The sequence below is a fragment of the Lytechinus pictus genome, chromosome 12 (genome assembly GCF_037042905.1).
Source record: "Lytechinus pictus isolate F3 Inbred chromosome 12, Lp3.0, whole genome shotgun sequence".
In the NCBI taxonomy this organism is placed as follows: Eukaryota; Metazoa; Echinodermata; class Echinoidea; order Temnopleuroida; family Toxopneustidae; genus Lytechinus; species Lytechinus pictus.
Genome location: NC_087256.1, coordinates 31,712,501 through 31,739,210, shown reverse-complemented (window position 1 = coordinate 31,739,210; position 26,710 = coordinate 31,712,501). Strand labels below are relative to the sequence as shown.

The 26,710-nt window shown below is 37.0% G+C and overlaps 1 protein-coding gene and 1 pseudogene across 6 annotated transcripts in view; one reads left to right on the top strand and one right to left on the bottom strand.

The window, feature by feature from the left end:
- LOC129272803 (centrosome-associated protein CEP250-like) overlaps positions 1–10,110 on the top strand; it is a 68,096-nt gene extending 57,986 nt beyond the window's left edge. For all 6 annotated transcript variants that reach the window (XM_064107961.1, XM_064107964.1, XM_064107963.1 and 3 more), the window contains 7 exons: positions 329–904; positions 1,973–2,606; positions 3,298–3,482; positions 5,063–5,275; positions 6,055–6,189; positions 7,790–7,861; positions 8,719–10,110. In XM_064107961.1, coding sequence (XP_063964031.1) covers positions 329–904; positions 1,973–2,606; positions 3,298–3,482; positions 5,063–5,275; positions 6,055–6,189; positions 7,790–7,861; positions 8,719–8,853 — 1,950 coding nt within the window. In that variant the 3' untranslated portion in view covers positions 8,854–10,110. The remainder of the gene's footprint in view (positions 1–328; positions 905–1,972; positions 2,607–3,297; positions 3,483–5,062; positions 5,276–6,054; positions 6,190–7,789; positions 7,862–8,718) is intronic.
- Positions 10,111–15,535: 5,425 nt separating this feature from the next.
- LOC129272748 (uncharacterized) overlaps positions 15,536–26,710 on the bottom strand; it is a 52,901-nt pseudogene continuing 41,726 nt past the window's right edge.

Sequence of the window (26,710 nt, the reverse complement as noted above, 5' to 3'; positions counted from 1 at the left end):
CTTAAAATTTAATTGTAATTCTTGCTGTGATTGTCTGTTCCTCTATATGTTAGACCTTCCTGAAATGCATTGCATCTGTTTTCGAGTTCATATTATACATGTATTTATAATACTGTCAAATCATTGTGGGCTGGGCAGTACTTGAAGTGATCAAGATTAGAATGGAGAAAAGTGTTGATCAGATGTAGACAAATATTATATCATTGTCCAAATTCCTTATTTTGGGGAATTGAAAAATAATAGAGTATAAGTAATTGAAAGATGAAAAATGTTTTGATTTAGATATTTATATTCTTTTTGAAAATTCTTCATTTCCTGGAATTCCTAGGCCAAGGTCTCTTACCTCACCAAGAAATGCCAAGAAAGGGATGATCTTATCCGGAGACTCAAGCAGGAGATTGCAGTGGTGAAGTCTGACAAATCCTCTGAACTATTGGAGCAAATTGGCAACCTTTCAACTCTGTTACCAGATGAAGCATACAATGAACCCCTGAAGACTCGTTCGAGATCAAGTAAACACAGGACTTCCAGGAAATCAAATAGGGACAAATTGCCAGACTTGTCAGAGCTGTTGAATGATGATGAAAAGGAATTTTTGAAGAGAGAATCTTTGGAAAATGGTGAAGCGTTGTTTGATGGAGAGGATGATCAAGGGGAGATATCGCTCCAAGAACTTCTAAAACAAACGAACGGTTACCGTCATGGCATCAAAGGTTCTTTAGCTGATGTTGACTTGGATGAGCTAGATCTCCTTGGAACAGCCGGAGAGACTGGTAGTGATCATTTCTCAGTTGAAAATGGCATTGGGTTAGGTAGCAGAGACAGAAAGAGAAGATCACCAGTCTCCTTTGGATTTGGTTCACTTCCTTCTTCCTTCAAATCAAGGGCTGTCAAAGATCGCCAGGTAAGATCATACCAAGACTGAGTATAGGAGTGGATATCAACAGAATTCATTCCATCTCATTTTTTTCTTTTTTATAGCTGTTTGAGATGTCATAAGTGCATCTTTATTAACTGGCATCAACAGACATCTGCTCGAAGTTCTTTTAAACAATCAATTTTTAAATACTAGTCAGGTCTTAGATTTTAATATTTTTGAGACAAAGGCCACTTTTATGATATAATAATAACGGTTATATATATGCGCTATACACAAAAAGTATCACAGCGCTTTAATACAATTGTCAGAAATAAAATATAAATATAGATCTTAAGTAACAAAAAAGTATAGAATTGTATACATTAAATTGCATCAACTATTGGTGTTCTCAAATGCGCCAGATGAGGCCTGGTGGCCTCTTGCTTGCTGCTTCGTTCACCAACAATTTAAGGGACAAGCCCGGTCAGCACATCATTCACAGAAGCTCTAGTATAGCACTTGAGGCCACCAGGCCCCAGATGGGTTAGCCAAGTCAAACCAAACAGTGATAGCAAAAATCATCAAAACAAATGCATATTAAATAAATGAAAATAGAAAACTAGATATTTGGAAAAAGATATGACTTGAGTTGTCGTTTGAAAGGTGATATGGTCGGTGTTGTTCAGATAGTAGAGGGGAGTGTATTCCAAAGTCTAGATCCAGCTATACTAAAATGTTTTTCTGCTATGGAGAGGTTTGTTCTCGGAATGACAAGTTTTGTGGTATCATTCATTTTATGTAGGACACAATTGTGTATTACAGCACAAAAATGGGAAATTCTAGAAAAAGCACACAAAAATATCCAAGTCAATGAGAGGGGAATTGAGGCCAGTCAATAGGGCATGATTTTGGTGACAGATTGATTTGAGCCTTGAATGGTTTGTAAGAAAGAGCATTATGTCAGTGTACATGTAATTATTAGAAACCTTCAAATCTTGAATGAAGAAGGTTTCCAGAATATAGACTGGAATAGTGTAACTAAGTATTGGGGTTGATTTTGGTGGCCTTTCAACTTACCGATATGGTTTTGCACTACTTTCTTTTTCTTTTCAGACAAGACCATCTTCCTTGGCAGTTCCCGTACCTGGTAGTAACCAAACATCACCTGGGTCTCTTGGATTAGACATTCCTGATGGTCTCATCTCTGCTTCTCTTGCCACTCAACCATCCCTTCCTACCTCTCTACAACATCCTCCTACCCAGCCCCACTATCAAAACAATGTTCCTGCACCCCAACCCCCTCATGCTCCACCCTCATTACCCCAGGGTTACCCCCATCAGACACCATCCATCCTTCAGAACCATCCACGAGGTGTTCCAGGTACCATAGGACCAGTGCAGCTACCTTCAGCACCTGTTCAGGGTCTTCGGCCGTATCCCTCGGACCCACCATCCGCTCCATATTCAGGTATCTCCGCACCCACACAGTACCCACAAACTCCCCAACCTCTACCTCAAATGCTGAACAATTCCGTCCCTCGTCCTCACCCCAGTATGTTACCTAATGGACACCCAGTTACCAACGGTATGCCATCGTCTATGTATGGGGTAGGACAGTCGCCCTCTGTTGGTGCCAGCTTGCCATTGAGTCATCAGAATGTGCTGAATTTACCAGGAAATCAACCCAACACCAATGGTCTTTATCATTGTCCGGTGTATAGTGTTACTGACCAGGGTTTAAATACAGGTTAGCTCACTCTGCAATGAACCTGATAAAGGGATGAATAAACATGTACTTTACATTTGTCAAAAGTTCCACCCGTCCCAAATGTCCTTAGAAAGGGATTAAGAATCATCAGATTGCATTGTTTGTCAATAATTTTTTTTATTTGGAAATATAATCTAACAAGGTTTAGATACCCAGAAAAATACTGTAAATATGTTGCATGTGTTCATACATTTTGTAAATTGTATGTGATGCAATGTAATGAATGAAAGCCAACAGGTAGAACATTTGACACCCGGGAGCTTATTTTTGGCAGTAGCAGAAACAGATATTAACCAGAAAGTGGATGCAGAAGCTTTCTGATAAAAAGGGGTTAAATGCTAGGTGACCACCATTGGAAGCCCTCTCCAGTAGAAATTTGTCTTGACAGGTAAATAAAGTCCCTATGATTTCCATTTGATCATGAGAATGCGACATGCAGTTGTTAATGCAATTGGAGGGGGGGGGGTAACCACAAACTTACTTGAATTTACAAGTTTAGAATATAATCTTTGAAAATATAGCCTTTAATAGGCTTGAAAGTGATAGCATAAAAGAGACATCTTTTTATGACATATGCATTTTGTGTTTGAAACACACTCTTTTGTGCAATCAAATCCTTGTAAGATTCTTACCCTAATATTACATCTTGATTATTTCTTGTGTTATTTAGGTATACCTGATCCTCCCAAGTCTCTTTCTATCTCCCGTGAAGTGAGTAAACACAGTGTTCTACTGACGTGGAGCCTGCCCTCTATGGATGTAATGTGTCGTAGCAATGGTGTTGAGGTAGTAGGTTATAGGATATATGTCAACGGACAGCAGAAACAACTAGTGTCAAGTGCTCATATGACCAAGGTAACATAGTTACTGTTGCAATACTGTTAGCCTTTTTCTCTATCTCTTTTCTCTTTCATGAAATGGTAACAGTTTAAAGTTCCTGAAATCATTCAATTTCATAGATGATAGTAAACTTTTTCTAGAAATTCTGCATTTATTCTTATCTTTATGAAATGGGACCCTGAAAGTAATGGGAAATACAGTCATCTTTTTGGAGTGTAAACATCATATAAATTAGGAATGTTATGATGAGCAGCATTTTAGGCAGATCTTTTCACTTTAAAATCTCACGATGATATTATGGCATGATATTGAACTGAGCCTGAAGAATCAGCTGATATATAAAAACATTTTAAAACCAGTCTACATGTACATTATGTGTTTATATAACATAAGGATAAAGATTTGTATCTAGTATTCTACATGTATCCTAGATGAATCTTTATTACATGTATATATAAATGATAATAATAGAATTACATTTCTATAGCGCATAATACACAAAGTCACTATATATGTATTCAGTATTTGTGTCTTCAAACAGAGCAGATACCCGGGTCGTCGATATATAAATCTTATTCTGAACTGAGTATCTTTATGCCTTCTTCTGTCACATTCTTGAATCCATTCCCCGGGGGGGCCACTTACATTGACGAGTGGATACCATGCGCGACCAAAAAACACATAAAAAGGATGTCTTTTTCAAGAAAGGGCACGTTACGTACGTAACGTGATAAGGGTGTCAAAAACACAAAAATAATGAAAAAAGGGTATCTATTTCGCTAGGATTGTTACGTGTTTAGGGTCAAATTGGCGGGGATGATTAAACAAAATTAAAATGTTTTATAAAGGATGTCCTTTTTGCCCCAACACTACGTGTTTAGAGTCTGATTTGCGCGAGGTGTGGAAGGTGGGGCCGTACTAAACCAAATGGTGTGTAAAGGTAAAACCGACGACCGACGGACCCGTGACAACAATAAAATATCGCTGTACTTGTTTAGGGGTTCATTTCAATTGCCAAGAGTATCGTTTTGTTTCCAACACTTGTTAAGGGTTGGGTTTCAGACGTCAATACTTGTTAAGGGGTGCATTTTCAGAATATGGAAAATACGTGTTTAGGATGCTTTTCGAGACCCCATGGTCGCGCATGGTATCCACTCGTCAATGGAAGTGGCCCCCCTGGGATCCATTCTAATCTTCACCCTTATGTATGTTTGTAAATCAAACACACAACATCCTGTATGATATTGTCTATGGTGAAATTTATCCACATTGTGCTGCATTCGAGTCAGGTGAAGTGAATGAATACCAGGGGCCCGTTTCATAAAGATTTACAACTGTTGTATCTGCCATTATGGCAACTACCATGGTAACAGCTAGGCTCAGCAGCCAATCAAAATCAAGGGTACCATGGTAGTTGCCATAATGGCAAAGTTACAACAGTTTTAACTCTTTATAAAACGGGTCCCAGGTAGAAATAGTTCCTTGAATGGACTGAGGCTACTCCAGCTAAAGTTGGGATAATACTAGTTGCATCGTGTATCCTCTGGAAAAGCACTATAATACGTCAAACTATGTTATCAATGTTTTCTGTATAGGCACTGGTTGATGGTATCTACCTGAAGACTATCTACAGATTTGGTATATGCTCTGTTGGTGGTAATGGCCAAACATCCAACATGGCTGAACTGAGTTATAATCCCACATCAAGCATCCCGTCATCAACTGCCTCAGAGTCTGGAAGAAGCGAATCTATCATCAGCTCGGAAGTCTCATCAGGTCCAAAATATAGACATAAAGAAGAGAGGCTGGTAGGTACATGTACATGTAATGGGTCTGTCGAAAAAGTTGAGGCCATTTTCCTCAGCACATTCATTTACTTTGGTTTAGATTTTTCACTCAATCAAAATTAGGGCTCTGACACCATGTCAACATAACAACAGTAACGACAAACAGTGTCAAATATTGGTTTGCCAAATACTTTCATAAAAGTTGAGTGTAAATGGCACAAAATTTCCAGTAAAATATATGATTTTGATAGAAATGTAAATCCTGTAAATAATAATTGTATACCATGATTAGTATTGAGTTACTTGTGTACTGGTATGTTGAATTTCACAATTTCTGCCCCAGTTTTTGGACAGACTCTTATCTGCTATTATGCTTTATTCGAAGTGCCAATTTTCATTGAATTATCGTTTGAATGAAAACAAATTTTTTATATCATATAATTGAATTACAGGCAATGCACCCCCCCCCCCCCAAAAAAAAAAAAAAAAAAAAAAATTCTTGCATTTAAATCTTATGTACAAGTACTTTGTCATAACATCACACAAGAATTGTTATCTCTGTTCTGTAATGACTATATAAGTGATGTCAGTCAGAACTGCAGCTCTAGGTCTATATCTCCAAATAAAAAAGATAATGGAGACATTATTCAGAAAGCCTATCCCATGGCACACTGTGATATTTGCAGTCATGATATGTTACTCTCTTGAGAATCAAAATTGTTTGGACAGAAGGTTTTGTCACCCCAGAAATGTTTAATTATTTTCAACATTTTATTTGATCATGTGTTTTTTTTTTCTAGTTCATGGCCATTTACACCTATGATCCTGAGAGCCATTCACCAAACGACAATCCTGAGTATGAATTAACATTCACTGAGGGTGATCTGATTACAGTCTATGGAGATAAGAGACCTGATGGATTCTATCATGGAAAGGTAAGGACTAGATAGGGCCGTCTGCACCATCCCGAGTTTTCAAATTAGCGCGCTATTTCTGATCCGGCAAATTATCCCGATCTGAAAAATCACGAGATAAGTTTGCAGTGGAGACGCAATTATCGCGCTAGTTCGTAGGATTAATCTCGAGATTGCAATCCCAAGTCAACTCGGGTTTATTTGCAAAATAGCGCGCTATTTTACGAATTATCCCGCTAATTCGTAGGTGCAGACGCACTCGAGATTGGACTCGGGGTAATTTATTCATGACGTCAGTCCATAATGCAATTCGCGTTCCACTTCCGCCTTGGTCAAAACATAAACACGTGCGAAAGTCAACTTTATACATGCGAATAGATATTATCGCGTATAGCGTTCATCAATTGCCTAATCAGCAACGATGGTGTCCCACCAGTGAATGGATTTTGGGAGAGACCAGACCGAAGGGGGAGGCGCTCATCGACGATGGTCATATTCAATAACAACACTGACAGCAGTGTCGTCTTATTCCTTCGCAAAATGTGAGCAAATAGCATTTCTTTCCTCCTTCTCTCCCTCTCTCTCTCTCTCTGTCGTTGCCTCCTACTCCGCCATCATGAATACATCACTTCTTCACTCGCTGAGCTGAGAGGATTGTTGCATAACACCGGTCGAATTCGGCGAAAGTGCTAGTGAAAGGAGTACATTGCTTGCATATCGCGGGAAGTTATTCAAAAGCGCGGGCCGTTGAAACTCCAAGATCCGAAAGTGCGCATGCTCGGAATGTCGGGCTTGTTGCCTCGCTCGAGCAGGAATCGCTCTTCTTGCGATGGTGGAGACGGGGTTTCTTGAATCTCGAGATTAATCGCGAAGTAGGCCGATCGGGCTAAAATCTCGAGATTGAGCAAACTCGGGATGGTGCAGCACCGCCTGATGGATGGATGGATGGATGGATAGACGGAGATAGATAGATGTAGATGGATGGATGGAGATAGATAGATGTAGATGGATGGATGGATGGATGGATGGAAGGATGGATGGATAGATAGATAGATGGAGATAGATAGATGGATGGACGGAGATAGATAGATAGATGTAGATGGTTGGATGGATGTGGATAGATAGACAGATGTAGATGGTTGGATGGATGGATGGAAGGATGGATGGATAGATAGATAGACGGACATCCTAGCTATCTGAATCGTTGTCATTTGAATGATATTGACTCATCAAGTTTGTTTTGAAAGCTTTGAATACCTCTTTTTATATGACAGATCCTTGTCATTTGATTGGTTGCTTGATATAGACCATTCAGCTCATTTTACAATGATGTAATCATACATGCAATTTTGGATCTATATGTATATCACTTAATTGCCAAAACACTGATGCATGCATGATTAGATATCATATAAAAAAACATTTGAGATAAGTCAGTTTTCTGGCTCTTCATTGTTAAATTGTTTGTATAAGACATGGCCCTGATCTTAACAAATTTGACTAGGGTGATTATTCTAGTAATGCAGATCCATTTACTGTGAATTATGATTTATATCTTCTGAGTATTTTTTATGAATACTAATTGAGATATATTTATTTTATTCTTTGTGTGTTACACCAGGTTCAAGGAAGGAAGGGTCTCGTACCATCGAATTTCATTGAAGAGATCTCAAAGGGAGAGATAAGAAAAAGGGTAAGCATATCTTTCTAAATATATTACCTGTGAATGAGGGAATACATTTACCTGTTTTGGGTCAAGCATCAGGTCTTATTGGACAGCTTCATTTAATTAGGGACCTCTGTCCACTTTTAAGTTGAGAAAGGAGATTGAGATAATTAAGACAGGTTATACATGCAGTTTATATTGTTCACAGTTGATGTCATTCAAAGTTATTTTGCTCCAAACCCTATCATCAAAATATTGTTCCATTCTGATTTTGGGGTGATATTTATCAAAGGAAATGGTTTGATTTCAAGTAAAAAATGCATTCCCATTGGCAAAAAAAAAATACAGTGAAAAGGTTATAGAGGTTTGGCTTGTTGTACATGTACAGCCATGTGTTGTACATGGCTGTATGATTATGCTTAATGTTGGCTTGATGCATGCTCGACAGTTCACGCTTGAGGCATAGGTGAACCTCCCCTGTCTTGCTGTAGAGAATTTCAGTCACAGTGAGTAGACTTTTACCACGTCTAGTGGAACCCAGAACAGGCTGTGAGTATTTAATAGGATGTGATCATCTTTTCTTCAAGAAGGTGTATGAAATGAGGTTTCTGATGTCCTTGCTCAAAGAAATTCACTTTCTATCACACAACATATACATGTATAGAAGATGCTTGTTTAAACTGTAAACTCTGTTATTTTTCAATGGATTTTCGTCAAGCCTTCACCACTCTAATATTTCTGCTTTTATCAAAACCAAGTTATCGTCATGGTAAATATCTCCTTTAACTTTAAAGTTCTGTGGATTATTTTATGTTTATTTGCAATAACTAATTGTAATTTCAATCTGTCTAATGCAGGACTATTTTCCTCTTCATTTATTGCAGGGCTCACGAGAATTACATCCCAAGAAAAGCAGAGAGAGCAATACAGATGGACGGAGAACAAGAGAAAAGAAGGGAAGGATTGATAGAGAGAGTAGAAGAAGAGAAGGACAATCACATAGAGGATCAAGAATGTAAATTTATCTTCCTTGGACAAATGCAATAATACCCAGGGGAGCCAACAAGCTTTGTGTACTCTTTCATTCACTAGCAAGTCTTAAAAATATGCATTTTATGATAATTATTCATTCTACTGAGAATGATCATTAGCCTATGATTTAAATTAAATAGAGAAATTAAAACACAAAACTTGAGATATGAATTACTTCTTAAGCTACTAAAAAGACTTGAGATATGAATTACTTCTTAAGCTACTTGGTGATATAATTTTATTAAGATATGATGGTATTGAGTTGTGAATCGGTGTGTAATCATTCAAATGGGCCTAAATTTACTGTATTACAAGACTACACTTACTGGCCACCAAAACTGTGTGCCACTTGACCGGAATGTGCGTTATATGACCTGTCTAACAGTTTTATAGGTTACCTGTCTTTATTTGCCACTTCACCTAATTGCTCTAGATAGCCAGGTTTGGCTGTAAAAATATGTGAGCCTTGTAATTACTATTATGTGCATGGGGTTTTATAAATGCATCGCATTTTCTTGCCAGCGATTTTCAGTATTGTCACGTGTATATATATTTGTACACTTACAGTGTTGTCAGAACTATGCTAGAAGAAAAAAGAAATCACAACCTGGCTTTCATAGACCTATTGAATTGTGTATCATATGCAATAGAAAGCTATAGCCTTTGTTTTCTATTGATTAATTGAGGGATTTTATTGAAAATATCCATTCTCGCAGTCCAAAGACTGCATTGCAATGGTTTCTACATATGTTTCAGACATATTCTGTAATTACTGATGTGTAACTCACAAGGCTTCCATGATCAAAATTAAATCTTTTTGGGAGCTGAGATTAAAAATATCTAAATTTAATATTATCTGGAACATGACTATACCTCCCCCCCCAAAAAAAAAATATAAAAAAAATCACATAATGTACTGAGGTAATTGGATTTATATCGTGTTAAAATACCAAGTAATGATCAAGTAATCTCATAATGGTCTTTAAAAAAGGAATCACAATTATTAATTCATGATTGAACACAATAACTTGCATTGTACAAAGTGTGATGATGTATTTTCAAAACTCCGTCCTTTCATTTCACCTTGAGACATAGAGTTGTATTGTATTCAATTTTGTTCATATGGATTAAAATATATATATCAAATTTGTGCACTTAGAAAATGTAACTTTATAATTAGAAGCGTCATATATAGTGCATCTAGAACTATCAATGATTAAATATATATATGTAATGAACAAACATATCAGCATTGTAAAGTTTTGTCTTTTCTTGTACTCAGTATACATGTATGTAATTAGCTTAAATTTTATTGTATGTTTCAGACTTTACTTACAATACATAATCATCGTGATGATCAATCTCCATCCATGAAGGAAATTTCCAAATGGGATTGTTTGAATGGTATTATATGGATTAGTCAACCAAATTCTGAGTTTTTTTTTCTTTCAGATTGCAATATTATATTGCATTATAGTATGTGACAATGATTAAAACTTTTAACCCTAATAAGACTGGTTCAGTCCCCCACTCAACATTTTTCGCAATAAATCTGTACCGCAAAAAGCTGGCGCCGTGCAAATCCTTTAATGACTGTTGTCAATAAAAGCAAAAAATAATCACTCATTTATGAATTCTAGCTGAAAATACATTATGTATTAACTTTGTACATAAATCATTTTGAATCACTTTGTGCAATTTTGATGTAATTTTTATTGAATTGTGGAAATGAAATGAATTGAATTGAATTTCTTTGAGCAGTTTTTGGTCTTAAATGCGCTAACGTATTGATGTTGCATAATTTTGTAACTGCGTACATGTACCAAGGCATCGCATACAGTATATGGTCCAGAAAAGTCGCACAAGACAGAAAAATGTCAGTAAAAAAATTTAATGTAGTGGATTTATCACAGAAAATGTTGAGGGGGCAAAATTCCGCCCCCCCCCCCCCCCAGGGTTAAAGACCCAGAGCTAAAAGTGAAATCGACAAATGGGAAATATACAAAGTACAACAGTGAAAGTTTTATGCATATTCACCACTTGACAGCTGAGTATTTGATTAAGAAAAACTCATATTAACAGGTTTCGACAATGCGCCTTCTTGTATTTTTCACCGGCCTCGAGACCGTGATGTCATGTTGTGTAAAAAGCATGATTTCATAGGGTTATACGCAGAAAAACTGAATGATTTTTCTGCTTTTCAGACTGAGAATTCAATTTGCAGAAGAAAATGGTACTGACAATTACCCAGTTTTGAAATGGATGGAAACCTACAACTCTTCACTTTATTTTTTGTGATTTCTTTGCTTGGTTCTTATTGGAGAATGCATAGCAAGAGATTTTTTATGTGTAGGTCTGTTAGAGCTAGGTTTGGGTGAGTGAAGTTTAGGGAATGTGGAGAGCTACTACCAGGGAAAATATTTCCTTTAAAGATGGATGGAGTGGTGGAGTTATGTGAGATTGGTGATGCTGTATGGAGTGAGATGGGGGTTCTGAAGAGGACAGTGAGAGCGATGTGTAGTATGCAGTTCATGGATTGGAAGAAGACCGAGAACTTGATGCAGATGTTTGGTTTGTTGGTGAGGCGAATGGGGTACGCAAGTATGGGCACGTGATAAGGAGGGATGACAGGCATGTCTTAAGAAGAGTTTGAAGTGGATGGTTCGAGGAGGGGACAGTCAAAGAAGACATGGAAGAGTCAAGTGGAGGAGAGGAGGGTTGAGGATGTACTGAATCAGGTTAAGAGTGGAGGGAGTAAGGTTGATTGCTGCGAGTGTGAGGTGAATCCGGCCAGCCCTGTCCACAGGGACAAAACTGGATATAAAACTTTTGATTGATGATGATGATAGGCCTAAAATGTCAGATAAGTTGTTACACATAATCTGAATACAGATAGAAAGCTGCACCAAATAAAGAGGAAATAAAATATGGCAAAAATAGCTAGTCCAAAGCTGTAGATTTTATCAATTCAAGCTTGCAGAAGTGAAAAAAGGTTGTTTAAAATGTAATAAAGGTCCTTGTGACAATTTTCTGGTCTGAAATAATGCTTTTCAGTTAGCCTTTTGCTTGTGGAAGGTCGACTTTTGCAGAGACTACCATACATGTATACTATTTGTACCATCATGTAAAAGGATATGATCAAAATTTTACTGCTGAAAATACAAAAAATTGCAATTTTCTTTTTTTATGGGGGGGGGGGGGTTGAGGCAGGGGTTCTAGCCCCAAACCTACCAGTATATTATTGGTTACCATAAGCCATGAAGCCTGGGGAGCATTTCATCAATATTTTCATCCGACAAGTTGTCAGATCTGACATCTTTCCATGATTTTGATTGGCTGAGAAGCACTGTTCCTATGGTAACTGTCGGATAAAAAGGGACTTGTCGGATAAAACGTCCGACAAGTCCTTTCATGAAACGCCCCCCAGGGGTGGTATTCTCAAAGTATCCATCTTTGTCACAATCCCAAATTGGTATTCGGAAAATGTTCTCATCATTTTCTGACTTTTTCTGGCTTTGCAATCTATGCCAAGCACATGAATTTATAACTTGCATGCACATATATACCTGTATATATGTACATGTAGCTAAGCGTGCTCATCTTTTATTTTTTGTTTTCTTCCACTGTATGTATGGTGATATTTACAATAGAAATGGCATTCTAAAAATGTTCTCTTCTCATCTTTTATCTTCCACAGTATTTATAACAATATTTACAAAAGCTAGAGGGCTATCACATCTCATGATGGCCGCGTTCTTTCATGCTCAAAATCGATTGGCAATTTGTAGTAATAAGGAGACTTGTAATCGGTCTTTCTTCCATCCTTTCTTTCATTTTTTTTCTCTTTTTTCCTTCCTTCTTTTCATTCATTCTTCTTCCTTCTTTAGTTATCTTTTTCATTAATTATTTCTTCTACCTTCTTTCTTTCATCCATTCATTATATTGTTCTTCCTTTTCTTTCTTTCATTCATAATATTTCTACTTTCCCTTCTTTCCTTTATTCATCCCCCGTTTTCTTTCTTTCTTTTTTATCCCTTTTCTTTCTTTTATTTATTTTGGTATATTTTATGTAATACACCATTACAAGCAGATGGCATATTATAATGGTTAAAGTGTGTTGTGATTGGTGATATCTAGATAACTGGCATATTGAAGATGAAAAATGGGCTGTCCTTTCAGTGATAAGATTGCATTAAGAAGATTTTCAGAATACCAATTTACAATGACTTTAGCATCTTCCTATCTCAGTGACAAATGCTAAAAGATAAGACTGTTTCAAGAACACCATCCCAGATAGTGCCTCGTGTCAGTAATGAGAATTCCATAATCCTTAGCATCACTGACTGAAGTGCCAATCTGGAGTTGTGGTCGTCAAAGTCACTTGCTCCCACTCTTCTCTCAAAGGTAGAAAAAATATGCGCTCTTACACAAGTCATACATGTAAGTGTATAAAAATTACATTTTATTGTGCTGCTGCACTGTAGTAGTATATGGATAATCAAATCAATTTATACAGAAAAGAAAGCTACATGTAACAGATTAAGAAATTAAAATAGTAATAATATATTGTGACAATAATAAATATTAGTATTTTACAGAAATATACTGTTACCATACACAAAGGTCCACAGCTAGTACTGAAATTTGTTAAAATTAGGACACACCCATGAAAAAAAAGAAACAACTCTTTTGTTAAGTAGAAGAAATTTTGTATTGAATATTTCAACAATGCCTGACATAGCAATATACTGTTTCATTGTATTGAAATTGCACATGTATAAAAGTTTGTACATTTCTTGCTGGTTTAAAATCACAAGCTGTGGAATGAGGAACAAAGTAGTTTTTTTTTCATATTGGAAAAAAATGGGAGCAACAAAATTGAGAACAACATACAGAAGAATGATAAATGTTTAAAAAAAAATATGGGCACTAATTTTTACATCACAGAGATATGGATTTATGACAAGTACTGAACACAAGGGCCAATATTCTGAAGTACAGTTTAACTAAAGCCATGGTCTAACTGAGTAGTAAAGTTATGGGAAGCTATGTTTCCTATCTTTACATGTCTCTTTTCCTAATGATTTAATGGTGAAGAGAACTACAAGTACTGTATATACTTTGACAGTAACATGTATCATTCCCATGCAGTTATCAATAATCCTGATTTTCAAATAAGATGATAATTTGAACCTGTACTGTAAGAGATTGGTGTCATAATTGGCAATCCATACTTAGCTGTAGATGAGAATTAAAACCTGAGATCAGATTACGAGTCATTGTCACACAAGTTTAGCTGTACCAATATAGTTACTGAGCTTGCCATGTAACGGCCTTCTCAAAGAGGTATGGAATGCAAGAGAATATCTATCTTGACTATCCTAGATTCGGTGGGGGGGGGAGGGAGGGTTGACATTTCGGACAAACACTGATACAAGAATGTCACAAGATTCCTGCATAAATCACTGAAGAATATCTCACCAAAGTTACAATGCAATTTATCTTGCAGTAAACAAACCAAATAGTTTACCCATAATACTTTCATGGGGGAGAATGAAATCAAATTTAAGAAAAGAGATCAGTCAGGAGATTTTATAAGTAAACTTCCTTTTTTTCCAATGGGGAAGGGGAGAGCGCAATGCCCTTAGTGGCATTTGATAAGAGGTGTCTGAATAGGTACTATTTGTTCAGGTAAAAGGAATATTTAGTATTTGAGTTTCACAGTTAGTACATGCCTTCATCTGAAGTCACTTTTAATAGATGATAATAATAGTTTGCTATTTGGAATCCAGGAATCACTTCTCAAGACAACAATTACAACATGTCCAACATTCTACTGCAAGACTTATCGAACAAAATAGTTGAACGCATAAACCCTATCTTATCCGACTTTCACTGGCTACCCATTCGATCAAGGATCAAATACATACTTCATACATGTACATACTTGACATGAACATTCAAATGTATAAATGGTATTGCTTACCTTCAGGATAATCTCTATTCTAGTTCAAGAAATCTCTCTGAAATTTCTGTCAATACCAAATCATATATGGAGATCAGGCTTTCCAGAAAGCTGCACCAGCTAAATGGAATTCTCTCCCATCAACTTTAAGAAATACTACTCAACTTGAGCAATTCGAAGTACAATAAAAAAAAACCCACCTCTTTCAGGATGTTTAACTAAGTAAGGTTCAATCTATGTTTAATATTCTATGTTTATACAATGTAATGTATATTTAATGTTTTATTTTTAGTTTACCATTATAACCATATTTCCTACATGTACTTTTCCTCATGCACAGAGACCCATAGGTGTTATGTGTCTATTAAGAACTGTATAATACATGTAGTACTTGTCATTACACTATGTAAAAAAAAAGGAGTAACGTGCGAGAAATGATACAAAGATATGATTTACAATTATATCTCATGATATCTGCCTTACAAAAATATGCACACACTGTAATTTCATGGAAGATTTCATTTCACACATAATCAGCTCCAAGGCATAATGAACTCCTAATTTGTTATGTTTCCATTGCTTCCATACATGTACATGTATGTCACAAAAGCCCAACAAACACTTTAAGGGACAATCTTCTTATTTTGGCATTCATGTATGTCAGACATATTCTGTCGTTTTTAAAGCTGTCAGGCAGGTGGGAATTATCGAGAGTCACTTCTTGCTTTAATAAACATCATCTCAATTTAAAGCAAGCTCTACAAAGACGCTTGATGCAAGAAGCTTCTCTCAAAGACTCATCTCCAATCTGATTGATGAAGTTCTTTGATGACTCATCCCTGCGAGTGCCAATGATGGCAACGACCATCTCTGGACTGAACCCAGCGTCCAGGTTCTCCACCATGCGTTGAAATGCTTTGGATTTACGCTGTGACTCCTGAAGTGATTCCTTCCCCTCCTCCGCCTGAGGGATGAAGTCATAAACTTGAGAGAAGCAGTAGAGCTGCTGAGAATCTGCAGTGAAGACAACCCCTCTAGGTGACCAGGCAGGGCTACCTGCATGGGGTGAAGAACTTAATTCACAATCGGATGTGTCGGAAGAGGAGGATTCAGAAAAGGTAGAAGAACGATTACCTCTGGAGCCGGGTCCATGCTCAAGGTTGATTTGATGTCTTCCATCTCCGTCTGTTTTGATGGAAACTGCTCCAGAGTTTGAAGGCTCCTTATTTTCACTTTTAGTCTGTTCACTCCTATCATAACTAGAAATTTGGTTTCTTTCTACAAACTCTACTTCAGGATGAATCAGTTCTGCGTTGTTGTCAGTATTCAATGTGGTCCTAGTATCATCATGGATAGACGTGAAATACCGCTCATCTGTATCATCCTTCAAAGGTTCTATAGGCTCCACTCTGGAAGGTAAAGGAGAGTGATGAGATTCTACTCTATTACTTTCCTGAGCGTTTGAATGTGATTCTGTTCCTGGCACAGCTGAATCACCTTCTACTGTTGAAGCTTCTGTGTCCCCTTCAGCACTCTCATTGTCTTTTTGCAAACTTTGATCAGGGTAGCACATGTCCTTATCATCTTTTATATTACCATTCAGTTCATGTTCATCTTGATCAAACTGATCCTTGACTGCATCAGAGGTTCCTGTTAGACAAGAGATCTCATCTTCAGCACCATCTGCTACATCCTTTGAAGAATGTATTTCTTTGGTAGTTACTTGCATAGAGGATTCATCTTTACCACCATCAACATCTTTTGCCTCTGGAGGATCACTAGAAGACAATTCACTATCTACAACGAGTACTGCAGGTACTACGGTCACTCCTTGACTAGGCCTAAGATCATCAGTTGACCGACTACCAGACTTTGAAGGCACAACTGACTGTTCGTCTGGAGGAATTGGACCACGATCACTCGTTGACTGCGAACTGGACCCTGAAGGCATCACAGGTTGTTCATCTTGGGCAGGTTGGGGACTCTTGTAGACCTCTGCCAACACCTGAACGATATGCTGGACCTCATCATCGTCCGTTTCATCGTCTGTGCTCTCATCCATCTCCTTGCTCCGATGCAACCGTCTAGAGACTTCATCAGACATCGCATCCGTGTCTTCACCGTTGGTTGTGCTTCCCAGGGTTTGTTTCCTCCTGGATGTCCTTGGGATACTATGTAAGGTGACCTCTGGGTAGCTGTATCCTTCATAGTCACTGATCTCTCCTTGAGAGGCAAAGTGGAGGTTTTGGTTACCTGGAACAGGAAATACATTCAGGGTTTGAGGGTTTATATTCACTTTGTTACAATCAGATCATCTAATCATCTGATGATAATAAATAATATTCCGTTTTTATTTAGCATTTTATACATCGGAGCGACGTCTCAAAGTGCTTTACAGATATATTATTACCCCGATCATTGGATCATGTCATGCCCACATGCAATGTACGCACCTTCTCCACTCCCTGGTGAGCATTCTAACAAGAGTTCCAAGACTCAATTACATAGGCTTTCGCATTCTAGACCATGTGATATGAGATCGAACATGAAGTAGACAAAGTGGGTGTAGGCAATCTATCATTCTAATCACCGACTTCCCTAAACACCAAATCAAGTTAAACGGTTCAAGAACAAAAACAATAATAATTTCCAATTTTGTTCAGTGAGCTGTATGAATATATAATGCAGTGTTTTCAAATTTAATCAGCAAGAAAAAAAAAAGTACTTCAAAACAACAGCAGTGAAAACAAAATGGCATACTTTTTTAAAAACCACACAAATCCTATGCCAACTGCTGATCTTCTGTAACACACCATTAATGACACCACAAAATTGACTTATTTCAATTCAAGTGTTCATACCATCAACTTCCGGAAGAAAATTGGTCATAAATTAGAATAAAGCAAGAGAAATGAAACTCCTGATAAGACATGAGATTACACCTACCTCTTTGTTCCAGGGCAGATAGATCGACTGTATGACCACTTGCCATCATCCTTCTTACTAATCCACATCTCAATAGCTGCTCAGAAACAAGATAAGCCCAATCCCAAATGTTCTCCACTGGCTCCTCGTCTGTAAAGATTCAATCCCATCAAATAATCAACATTTTGGTATGCCCCCCTTTCTATTTTGAGTTCATGAGCTACTCAAGCCATAATAATTTGAGAGCTTTACACCTTTTCACATGAAGCGCAAAGTAGAAATGAAGCATGTCAGGAAAGTTCCTTACTAAAGGGGTCAAAAGTACATACTTTATGGAATTGGCCTATTATGCATTTCACTTTATAAAGATAGAGAAAACAAGTGGAATGACTCTGGCAGTCTCGTCTGAATTACGTGATTCAATATAGGAGCAGTACTGACTTTGAATAATTATTCACAAAAAACACTATTCATAAGATATTAATTTTGTTCATTGACCCTAAATGACCTTTGACCTTGATCATTTGACCTGAAAGTCATGCAGGATGTTCGGAGATAATTGATTACTCTTTTGTCTAAGTTCTATGAACTAGATCGCGATCCATATAATTTCAAAATTAAGATGGCAATTCAACAAATACCCCTAACATGGCCACAGTTCATTGACCCTATTACCTTTGAGCTTGGTCATGTGACCTGAAACTTGGGTAGGATGTTCAGTAATACTTGATTACCCTTATGTCTACGTTTCATGAACTAGGTCCATAGACTTTCTCAGTTATGATGACATTTTAAAGACTTAACCTTGGTAGGTTTTAATGTTTACGACGCTGACGAAATTACTACTACAAATACTGCTACTACTACACGTAATACTCTACTACAAATAGAAAAGTATTTCTACTCTAATTATGACTGACGGATCATTGCAAGAAAATGATTTTCAATTGCAAGTCCATTGTATGTTCTAAATCCATAATAAATATTGCTGATCTGTTTCTTGAACAGTGCAAATTGATTTGATAGAATCTGGAAATAAAATGGGCAAATTATTTAAATTTCCCCATGAGTAAAATACAACAATAGTAGTCATGCTATTACATCTACATTACTGCTCAATTACAAACTATTAAAATGCTTATGCAGTCTCTCTACCTTTTTGGACTTGTACAAGAGCCTTCAAGAGCTCATTTCCAGTGAAGCACTTTCTCTGTTGGCATAGCAACCTCTGTAGGATACGCAGAGTCTGGAGGCGGATCGGCCATGATTCATTTGTTGTTCCTTCCCAAGCCTTCATACAAATTAAAGAGTAATTAAATATTTTAGAACACTTATCTTAAAAATTTAGTGATTGGATAGCAGCAGAAAGCTACAATCAGATTATATTCTTAATTATTTATTCCATTCTTGACAAATGAGAAAGTAACACCCAGATATTTTCATTTGATTGGGCACCTGATCTAAATAAATTTTGATGTAGAATGGGTAAATTTATCAAGTCATTGTGTCCATTTAATAATAAAAATTATAATAGTTACATTTATATAGCACTTATTACAATTTGTTTCGAAGCGCTTTACATTGCAATTATTATTTCCCCGGTCATCAGATCCTGACATGCCCACACACAATGTATGCACTTTCTCCACTCCCTGGGGAGCATTCCAACAAGAGTTCCAAGACTCAATTGCTAGGCATACTACATAGGCTTTCGTATCCTACCTGGCACCCATTTAATACCTGGGTGGAGAGTGGCAAATTGTGGATTGACGCCTTGACAAAGGACGCTAGGCCATGGTGGGATTTGAACACATGACCCTCTGATTGCAAGGCGAGAGTCAGAACCGCTACACCATGACGCTACCATTTAGCCAATAAAACCCTTTTCTTTTATTTTACATTCTTCACATCCTGTGAAATACAGTTTTATCAAAACTGATCCCTAAGAATGCTTGGGCACATTCTTACCTTCTGTAAAAACCCTTGATATAGCTGAATCAGTCGGGATGTGGGCCATGTATAGAGCTGTAGAACCTGGATGACTCCATCCTGGGATAGTAAATAATCATGGACACCAATTAAATATTGGATGAAAAACTTGTAGGGTTGAAATTAGTACCATTTTAATTATCAAATTGCTTATTCAATCATGAAGATGAAAACAGGATATAGTCAAAACGTAGATGGGCGATTTCATAAAATAACCAACCTTTTAGAACAACCAACCCCATTTTTTTTCAATTTGTACTTCCCTTCATGACCTGCTCAAGCAATGATGATTTGAAAACATTGCATCTTTTATTATGAGGTACATGTATATAACAGATACAAATGATTTCACAAAGGTCCAACATAAATAAGGTAAATGCACGATCTACCTAGTTTATGGAAATTCCCCAGATATCATTTTCTGTGAGGTTGACCAGCAAAAGGGATTGATTTATATCTTCTAACATTTCATTTTCACTTTGTACTACAAAGAACCTTGTTTAATATAATGAATATTTCAATGTACACCATCCTCTTAAACTTCTACGCTATTGTGATTTTTACTTGTTCCAAGGTGTCAGTTATATTTTCAATTTTCAATTGAATTTTATATTTTTTCCTCTTGTTTGGAGGGGAAGGGGGCAGGGGATATTCATATTTACCCATCTCCCCCTCTTCTTGGGGGTGAAGGTGAGGGGTAGGGAGTTGCTAATCAATTATATCCCTCACTCTTTTGGGGGGAGAGGTCATCTACTAATTCGCCGTGGTGTTGATTGTCAGTGTTTGATATGCGACGTTGCTACATGTAAAGACCGCAGATATCCTGTTATCTGGCCTCTTGGCCATGTTGTAAATAAACCACACACTCCCACCCCACTCATAACTACGTCTGGTAAATTATCTTTTATTTCAATAAGACTGGCAATTCATATTTTTACATCTTTGGGGGCAGGGGGAAGGAGGAATGGGGTTTAGCTTGTAATGATAATTAATTTTAGTGAAAAATGAAGATAAACAATATTACAACAACAAAGTCGACATAAAATTTATTCTGCCTACAAGTATGCCATCATGAATAAACTTACGGCTGGTTCTAAGAAGACATCAGCACTGAGACCATGTTCAGAGTGGTTAATGACGGTTTCCATTAAATGCTGTTGATAAAAAATGAGATTTAAAAAAACAATGAATTTTTTACAGCATCCTTTTCAGGAGATACATGTATAATTCATATATATAGGTTTGTTTACAGATGCTTCCACTTTTCAGATGTTTAGTAAAGTTGGAGGGAGGGAGTTCGTTCAAATATCATGGAGCAAGAGATTGAAAAAAATTAAAGCCGGCCTGTTTTCTGGATTTCAGAATGAAATGGGAAGGGGCAGTATTAGAACGAAGAAAGTACATTGCTCTTTGTTGCTGAAAGAGTGAAGTATGTACATGTAAGAAGGAAGTATGGTAGAGTTTGCAGGTCAGTGCATGTATCCAATAATGTATAATGTTAGAAACAGGCATCTAATGAAGTTCATTTATGAGAAGGATAGCATGATGAGAACATATTCTAAAGGAAACTTAAACAATGTTAATGAAGTCAAGTCAAACTTGCTCCCATCTATTATCATTCTACAGACATTACAAGAATCTTTTTGCGATTGATTGTAAATTCAAATCAATCACAAATTTTAAATTGATAGATTTATATTTACTATGACAAACCAATTTATAATTTTGGTAACTAGAATGAGAACCTCCATGAATCCCAAGTCGATTTATTGCAAAACTTATGCTTGATTCTATGGCGATTTCAAGTTACATGCAATGCCCCCCCCCCCCCTGGAGCCATAACAGTTTTAATATTTGAAACTCATAACTGCATATTCTGTAACATTAAAGTGATTTAAAAACAAAACAAGATATTTGTATTTATATAATGATCTCTGTGACCTTTTCCCTTGATATCCAAAACACGAGATCATAGTCATTCATATATGCATCCATGGACCAGTTTGAAGTTGTAATGGCTATCACATGAACAAAGACAGATAACCTTAGGTAGGCATATAAGTATAATGTACATGTATGAATTCTGAATAATACTTACTGCTATACTCTGAAGAAGAAGCATCGCTCTTGATCTATCTTCTGTCTTAAGCAGCAGCAGCTCCTCCACTAGTTTCTCAATGTCCTGTGTAGATAAATGAAATAATAATAGTAATAATACTTATCACTTATACATCGCTTTTCCCAAATTGAACATAATATGTAATGAAGAGAGTTCTAAATAGAGAAATTAAATTGAGTTCTAAATAGAGAAATTATATCGAGCTCCAAATAAAATTACGAGGTTCTTCACAGGATATTCTTATCCAAATCACTTCTTAATCCATCACAAGGTTTAAAATGTATTTGTAAAAAGGGACCCATCAAAATAACAGGATAACGATTGTAAAACACAAACGTTGCAGTCTCTGAGCAAGGAAAACAGGTCAAAAGGTCAAGAAATGACCCTACTAGATATTACCCACATGAAAACCTTGAACAACTTGCCAAAACATTACGATATCATACACTGCATGACATTAATCGCATCTCTTATTTAAAACAAAGCAGAGATGAAAATTGACATTCTTAAATTTGTATATTGTTTGGTTCCCCTTAATTTTAACCCTCCCTAAAACTCTTAATTTGTCACATAGAAACAAATTTTATTAGGGCTTCCAAGAATAAGTGAACTAGTATCCTAGTAGAAGGGACTTCTAGCCTAATATCAATAAATATATTAATTAAATTGAATTGAAAAAATGAATATGTAAATACACAAGAACATAGTTTCCTAAATTGGTTACTTGCAAGTATACTAAGTTGATCTTATAATTGCACATACTTCTCATATTAAAAAAAAAAGTAGCATGTTTTGAGATCCAAATAAACTTCCACAGTTCCTAACATGGCAAAGCATTAAGGACATAGTTTTTGTTTTGCCATTAAAATCAAATCTCATTTTGTAATTCCACTGTAGAATATGGAATCAGAGTTGGCCAATGAGACCTTCCTCATTGAAAGGTTGAAGGAATCATACCTTGACAATACACTTCCAGAGTTCTTGACAGAAGATCTGGTAGCACTGATGATAAAGCCATGAGGACGTTGCGACTAGGTGGTTGTGGATGCAGGCTGTAAGGGGATGTAGACGGTCAGCAATGCTGTATGAACCCATGTCAAGCTGAAGAAGGACTCCAAGGGCTTGAGAGAACATCTGATTCACCTGCAAATTCAATCATGGCAGAAAAACTTACATTTTGGGGGCCAAGATAGCGTTAGGAATCAATGTGCTCATGATAAGTATCTCTGGTTGACTGTTTTTCAAAAGGCTAAAGAGGATGCGCGAGTATGAGATAAATACGATTTTGTAGCAATTGAACTGGGGTGGCCGGATTCACCTCATACTCGCATTACGCTTCCCTTACCCCTCTTTCAACTTTGTAAGATCCAGAACACCCTCCAAAATCAACCCACTAGCTTCTTCAAGTCCTCCTTGAACCACCCACATCAAACTAAAAAGCCCTTCTTAAAACATGTTTGTACCACCAGTGCTCATTTCCTTCGTCAACCATTCCACTGCTTCTTCCAAACCCAATATCTGCATCAAGTCCTCAGTATCCATCAACTTCACACCACACATCGCTCTCGCAACTGCTTTTTCTGTCCTCCTCAAAATCCAAATCTCACTTTCACGGAAACACCATGTCTCACTTGCATTCAACGATCTCATTTGAAGCCGTATGCACAATTCCTATCATCTTCAAAGGAAATGAGATACAAACCTTGAAGGCAAGAAGCTTGATCTGTCCTGTCATCAAGTTATGAAGATATCTCTGTAGAGGGCGCTGTGTCTTTGAATCTTCCTGCATCTCGGAGGATCTAACCGCTCCATCAAGGTCTGTCAGTAGGTCAGGTAGTAGTTCAACAAGACCTTGGACATTGTTGATCCTAAGGCACATCTATTTATTGAGGAAAGTACAAGTTGAGCAAAATGTTAATAGAAGACTGTAGTACCGATAAATACAAAAAATAGTTAATCAATAATACCACTACACATACTTTATAATACATAATGTTTTGATTTCAGTCTGACAATAAGTCAGGGCGTAGGGGATGGTCTAGTCTCTCTTCAGCAGAGAGAGAGAAAGAAAATGGTCAAGAAGAAAAAACACTCAATCTTGTTGTTTCAAGGATCATTTGATTCTATTCTAATATATAACTATTGCCCTTGAGCATGGCACTTAATCTACACGTTGTTTATCAAACATCTAAAAAAATAAGTTCAAATTAAGAATATATTTGAAAATGTTAAAAAGAAGGCAGGTGCTTCTATCCTACCTCCGGGTTGATAGGTTCAAAGTTATCGCAAAGACATTCCATGTCTCGGTTGAAGTAAATGTTACAGTCTGGCAAACCACTCCTCTCATGTCGGCATCCACCAAGCAAACCAGCATTCTGTGCTATGAACACACGGTTTAGAACCTAGGGTATTGAAAATATAACCAAATTATAGTTTAGAGATATTCAATCATATTCCCAATCTTTAGGAACCAACTTCCAAAAAGAATCAAAACACCATTTTGTGTTGTGAACACATGGTTTAGAACCTGGGATACTGAAAGTATAACCAAATTATGGTTTAAAAAAATATCCAATCATATTCAAAATCATATTCATATATATTCACAACCTTGAATTGCTACATGTATAACTTCTTAAAATTATAATTGGGCTATAAAACTCATTTGGTCTACCATCAATTTTGTGAAACAGCTGTTAAGTCTGCATTACATTTTGCTTGATACCCACTTAGTCTAATTTTCATTTCGTATGTCCGTTTTGTCTAATTTCCACTTAATCTACACGTACCTATTACTTTTTACAGACCTTCCACATTTTACATAAACAGCATTGATCAATAAGAATGAACCATTGATACAACATTTAAAAAAATCCTTGTCAATGGTGATAGACCAATTGGACAACACCAGATGAAATGATAGCCAAAATGAAAATAATACAAATGGTAAATGGTAAATTAAGTGGTAATTAGGTGAAATGGGCAAATTGGTTGTAGAAAACAGGGATAAGACCATAAGTGCAGGACAATTATCAGGGAAAAAGTACAGAAGAAAAACTTTCCAAGAGTGAATTACCTCTTTACTGATCATGTTATTGACTTGACAAGCAGGTGTAGCACAGAGATCCATGGCTAACATGTTAGATGCAAACAACCTTATAGCAAAGGTCACACCCTGAAAAAAATAAATCATCAACAAGAATTCAGCATTGAATACAAAGTCCTTATATATATTAAATGCAACTTCACTATACTCAGTGAATATCATTTATAGAATATATAACTACTTGACTATTAACTTAATCAGCCCCTTTTGAACTACTTGCATATTTTGGGGGGAGTGGTACGTTTTTTCACTATTTCTACAAGACCTACAATGTATGTGGTAAAACAAATTAGGGAAAGCGTTTTCCATTAAACCTGCAATCTTTTTTAATACAAAATAAAAGAAAAAAAAGAATTGGCATATCTGTATGAAGTAATGCAAGAAACTCTAATTAAAATTCTCGAGTACCAGTACATCATGCCACCAGCTGAAATTTTATTAAGTAATTTTAATTCATTTCATGGACTACAAGTATTCCTCTATTAGACATGCTCAGAGTTGAAAAAAGAACCAATATTACATCTTGGGTTTTTTTAATCATTGGACATTACTGCTATGAATTAGGAAACTTTTAAAAATCTGTGTGTGAGAACCTACTTACCTGTAAAGGACTGATGAGCAGTTGCTGCAAATCTGCAACCATGAGTTTCTGTTGCAACTCGTCTTGTTCAACCTCGGCAGACATCTCTGGTTTCAGTACACTGCATATATCATACATCAGACTACAAGAATGCCTCACTACATAAACCATGTCAACAAGGCTACTAGAAATAGGCAGGGTGATCTCTGACTGACCACAGAAACCTTCTCCCGAGAAGATACCAAGTTGTTCAAAGACAGCTCTCAGCTGATCCCTATGCTGTCTCCTAGAGCTGGTGACGCTCCTGGAGGATGCATCTGTGCTGTCTTCCACATCAGAACCGTAGGTGTGGTCTGAGTGATGCTGGCTGCTACTGTTACTTCTTGAACGACTTGTGCTTGTGGACTGGTCCTTACCAGAGGTGTAATCATCGTGGAAGGCATGACGCGGGAGCGGCAACGTCATAGCCGCTTCCTGAACACCACTGGGTCCAGGAATGTCCTCTGGAGCTGGAGCGGCAGCTGAGAGTTCTGGGAATGACTGGGAATGTGTCAGTACCTGTGAGGATATTTTACAGTTTCTCAAGGCACCTGAAGATTCCCTTGTGTTAGAATCAACAGGTTGGAAGGCATCGCCCCCACCACCTAATGCATGAGGACTGCTTCCTGCTGTCATTGTGAAACCAACAACTTCCTCATTCCTTGAACTTCCAGCAGCGGACCATTTCTCACTGCGATCAAGCAACTCCTTGATCTGTGGGAATGATTGGGTCCTGACTGGTTGCTTGAAGTTGAGGACTCCTGAAGGATTGAAGCTGATATCTGTGTGCTGAGGATGGTGAGTGGCATTGGGTCTGATGGTATTGTTGTTTGAAACACCTTCACTGCCCTGCATGTTAACATAAATACATTTCAATATCATCAAATGTGAACATGAAGCATCTAGTATGTAAAACAACAATTCAAAGCAACATTTTCAAGTTATTTCAATCTAAATCTGGATAGAAAACTTTCTATCAAGTGAACAGAGATATTGTGCAATGAGCACGGCTTGAGTTAGCCTGAGGCAATGATTGCCCTAATATCGTTCCTGCAATCAAAATTCCCCTATTACCAACAGTGGTTCTAGAGCATGTTTTTTTTCCTCAAAAAAATTGCCTT